Genomic DNA, 4432 nt, shown 5'->3' with positions numbered 1-4432 from the left:
AACAAGGTTAATTGTTGTGTTTATTAATTATCCTGAATAACTTTATTTAGAATTAACTTTCAGGTGTGGTATTGGCAAACTTATTTTATTTGATTATGACAAAGTTGAGCTAGCAAATATGAATCGATTATTTTTTACACCTGATCAAGCTGGCTTATCTAAGGTGGAAGCAGCAGCACGTACACTTACATTTATCAATCCCGATGTGCAAATTGAAACGCATAATTATAACATAACAACAGTGGAATCGTTTGATAAATTTCTAAATACAATAGCAACAGGTGGCAAAGAAGATAACAAGCCAGTTGATCTAGTCCTGAGTTGTGTTGATAATTTTGAGGCCCGCATGGCTATCAATACAGCTTGTAACGAACTGGGATTGTACTGGTTTGAGTCTGGAGTATCGGAAAATGCTGTTTCTGGGCATATACAATTCATAAGACCGGGTGAAACAGCTTGCTTTGCCTGTGCGCCACCCTTAGTAGTTGCAGAAAATATTGATGAACGTACACTGAAAAGAGAGGGTGTTTGTGCGGCATCATTACCGACTACCATGGGCATAACGGCGGGTATGCTGGTGCAAAACACACTAAAATATTTACTTAATTTTGGAGAAGTGTCCAATTATCTGGGCTATAATGCAATGAATGACTTTTTTCCTCGTATGACACTGAAACCGAATTCACAATGCGATGATCGACAGTGTCAAGAGAGACAGAAGGAATATCAAGCACGGCCGAAACCAGTAGTGGAAGAGAGTGTTGTGGAAGAGGCAGGTCCTTTACACGAAGCAAATGAATGGGGGATTGAGTTGGTGGATGATTCACAGCCAGAATTGGATACGACGAATACAAGTGATGCAGTTGGAACAGGTTTGAAATTCGCTTATGAAGGTCCCGTAAAAAGTAGTGAAGCAGAAGAAACAACAAGTGTCGTTAATGATGAAGTAAACTTAGAAGATTTAATGGCTCAGATGAAGTCAATGTAAAATATTTTATTTTACTTCCAATTATTCCAATTTTTATTAAATATTGTTTTTATTTTGTTTAGTCTGTTTTTATTGTGCATTTTTGTAAATCTTTAAAAATTATTTTGATATATAAAATAAACATATTTTTATGCTTGCTTATTATAAAAACATTTAATAGTTGTATTATTTATAATATAAAGTAGCGTTTGATGTATGCACAAACTTTTAAATTCCCTATTAATAAATAATTTTGTTAGGTGTTAGTTAAGAAACTATAATAATTTAAACCGATTTCAAAATCGTTACTTAAATCTAAAATCTTGCTTAAGTATGAATTAATACTTAAGCATGACGGTTGTCGAACACATACTAGATGCTATAGTCCCTATTAGAAGTAGTGGTGTGCGGCGCTTAGTCGTCGTATTTTGTAATTCCTTTCATGACTCGTACAATATAGATCTACTTCAACACCAATTACAATTTAAGCATGACATAAGTCAGTGTTATTATTAAGTCTACGAAATTACGGTCAGTAATCCCGTAAGAGTTAAGTTACGACTATGAAATTTTAATTGCCTCTGTGTTTACACTTATAATTGTTGAACTTAATTAATACACTTTGCTATGGGTTCAGAATTAAAAATGGTTGTTGTTGTGGCACGTTAGGACCTGAAAGCAGATAATAGGTCTGTTCCACGAGCTACTTATAGTAACTTTGAGTAAACACTGTGTATACACAAGCGCGTTCCACCAGCAAATTTTCAAGTATTTTTGTGTAAATTTTACTTCCCTTTTACTTATGTTTTACTATGAGTAGCTCGTGGAACAGACCTAATATGTAAAGTTAATATGTAAGGTTTACAAGACAAATACATGGGTTAAGATGTAGATAGCTTTTGATTGAGGTAGGTGAAGCCATTTCGAGTAAATTGAGGTGAAGTAAATTGAAATTTCCTAGAGATTTTTTGCAGGCACTTATACAAATATTTATTTATTGCACTTATATATTATTTTTGGTTAAAAATTATCAAATTTTTTTATGTATTTATTAAACATTGTATAAAATTTTCATAATAGTAACATCTAATGTACTTAATTTTTATCTAATTTACCCTACTCGAAATTCTGGTAAATACCAACAATCTCTACCATACCGACATAATTTACTATTTCGCTAAATTTACCATCAATTTACTTGAACTTGCACACGGCCTGTTTCTTAAATGTTAACTTCGCTTAAGGTTTTTGTTAAGTAAAAATAACTATTTGATTATAATGATAAATATTAGTATGCAACTTAATTTTATACGCACACAGCAAACTAAAATCTATGCTTTAGTTATTATAATAAGCATTTCTTAATAAAATATAACATACCTGCTTTTGCATTATATTGAACATAGCTAAAATAATTATCTGTCATTTCTCTCAGAAAAAAGTAGCGGCTAGTTTTGTTGTCGTCGTGTCGGAGTTCTAGTATTTTGCAAAAGAAATATTGTAAAAGTCAAAATATTGTCAAAATGACTAAAAAAGAAGATAAAAATCAATCAAACGAAGAAGTAAATATACATACATTAACGTTAAAAATATTAGTTGCATGAAATTATACAATGTATATAAGTGCTTAAAGCTTGTACACGTCATGTATGTATTTCAATGTATGTTTCTTACTTTTTAGGTGGTTAAAATTAATAAATGGGATGGCTCCGCAGTGAAGCATGCACTCGATGATGCAGTGAAAAATTGTTTATTTTCCGATCGTCCACAGCTTAAGGAACAATTTGGTTTGATAAACATGCGTTTGGCTCTCTGCACACTTGCAGTTGGTGTCGCAGTGCTTGCACACGCTTGGGACTTCACCCATCCCTTCCCGGAATCTCGTCCTGTATTGTTATTCAGTGTACTTGCTTATTTCGCACTCATGGGCGTATTAACCTTATACACTACATTCCGTGAAAAAGGCATATTTGCAGTGGCTATACAGAAGGATAACAATGGTGGCGAGCGCATCTGGGAAGCCAGTTCTGATATGAAAAAGTTCGATGATAAGTACATATTAACATTTACAATTAAGGACTCGAAAAAGATGCGTGAGGCAACTAGCACTAAGTCTTGCGCTAGTTTTATTGATGAAAACGGTGTCATTTTGGACAATTTAGTTGCACATGAAGTAAATCGTCTTTATAATTCAGTTTCAGCAGAGAAAAAGGAAAAATAGCTCAATGTGGACGAAACAAACTCAGAAAACATTGAAATTGGCGAAACAGTTTAATAAACAATTGATAAAGAATTGGCTGTTTGCAAATAATAATACAATTTTTTATTTATTTGGAATATTTTTAAGATTATTTCTTAAATTAACAAAAGAAAACTGATTTAATAAAACTATTTCAAATTTTTGCTATTGGCAAAATATGTCGTGAATTTATTTTTGTAAAGTAATTAAAATTTGCCGAGAAGTTATTTTAAATGTAATGACGACTATTTGATATTCCACCTATAACTTGCTTGCTTACTGCCTCCTAAACTACTGCAGAGACCGGAGGGACTCCACTATCGATCTAAATCATAATCTGTTAGACGCAGTTCTCATGACATCATTGCACGATTATCCGGTAATATTAATTTTTTTATCAACAGAAAGAAAAAACGTAATGATTTTACTGCAGTGCCTTGTCTACGGCCATCCAGCGGAATCCACCGCAATGTTTGTATACTTCTGTTCTTTACAGGTCTTCTAATCGTTTGGCAAGTCCACGCCCATTAACGTTTTATTGTTAGTTATTTTGCTTGCGATTAGTAGATTACTTTCTACAAATCTGCATTGGATATTCTTTCGCGATACCAGCAGTTATTAATGAAGACTTCTGCATATTCCTTGGCTCTTTTACTTAACTTTGTCTTTTAGTTTTCTTATCAAAGTTGTTTGACTGGACCGCCGGACATTTGAGATAGAATAAATACAATTGGCATTGCTACATATAAGTAACGAAGTAGGCATTGCCCCCACTACTTGGTTCTATTGTGGTTACTATATATTTTTGAATATATCGTAGAATGGACACAAGACCAGACGTGCCATCAATTTCACTTATGTGTATTTCTTACCGAAGAAGCGACTTATTGGAATTATTTCCCAATAAGTGAAATTTCAATAGGAATCGCTATAAGTGAGATACTATTTCTCAGACTCAGCTAGACTTCTTTTACTTCAAATACGATATAATACCGTTAAGATACATTGCAGGCTAATACGACTAATCAAAGTTAGTATATTTTAAAAGTGGATTAAAGTCCGATGAATGTTAGTATAACATATCCTTAAAAGCACCTGCATTAAATACTCAATCTTACTTATAAGTTGTCCTTCGTTAACTTAAATAAAAAAACCATTTTTTCCAATAATTGATATTTCTATTTATATTCTTTATTTTCAAACCAAATAATTATACAATAAGATTC

General features: G+C 32.6%; 2 protein-coding genes across 2 annotated transcripts in view; both read left to right on the top strand.

Moving 5' to 3' along the window:
• Window positions 1-1054, top strand: part of LOC119667113 (ubiquitin-like modifier-activating enzyme 5) — a 1885-nt gene extending 831 nt beyond the window's left edge. The window contains exon 2 of the mRNA XM_038076399.1: window positions 51-1054. Within this exon, the coding sequence (XP_037932327.1) occupies window positions 51-988 (938 nt within the window). The 3' untranslated portion in view covers window positions 989-1054. The remainder of the gene's footprint in view (window positions 1-50) is intronic.
• Window positions 1055-2380: 1326 nt separating this feature from the next.
• On the top strand, window positions 2381-3327 carry LOC119671488 (signal peptidase complex subunit 2-like). Its single transcript, XM_038082136.1, has 2 exons — window positions 2381-2529; window positions 2649-3327. Exons 1-2 carry the CDS (start codon window positions 2491-2493, stop codon window positions 3186-3188), a joined length of 579 nt encoding a protein of 192 aa, XP_037938064.1. The 5' UTR covers window positions 2381-2490; the 3' UTR covers window positions 3189-3327.
• Window positions 3328-4432: the final 1105 nt, after the last annotated feature.

This window comes from Teleopsis dalmanni, chromosome 1 (assembly GCF_002237135.1).
Source record: "Teleopsis dalmanni isolate 2A chromosome 1, ASM223713v2, whole genome shotgun sequence".
In the NCBI taxonomy this organism is placed as follows: domain Eukaryota; kingdom Metazoa; phylum Arthropoda; class Insecta; order Diptera; family Diopsidae; genus Teleopsis; species Teleopsis dalmanni.
The sequence above is the reverse complement of the archived record's forward strand: the minus strand, read 5'-3'. Positions and strand labels throughout refer to the sequence as shown.

Excerpts from the sequence above, each read along its gene's own strand:
- LOC119671488 (XM_038082136.1), top strand. The coding sequence starts at position 2,491 with ATGACTAAAAAAGAAGATAAAAATCAATCAAACGAAGAA. Across the intron at positions 2,530-2,648 it reads AAAATCAATCAAACGAAGAA|GTGGTTAAAATTAATAAATG; the intron begins GTAAATATACAT and ends CTTACTTTTTAG.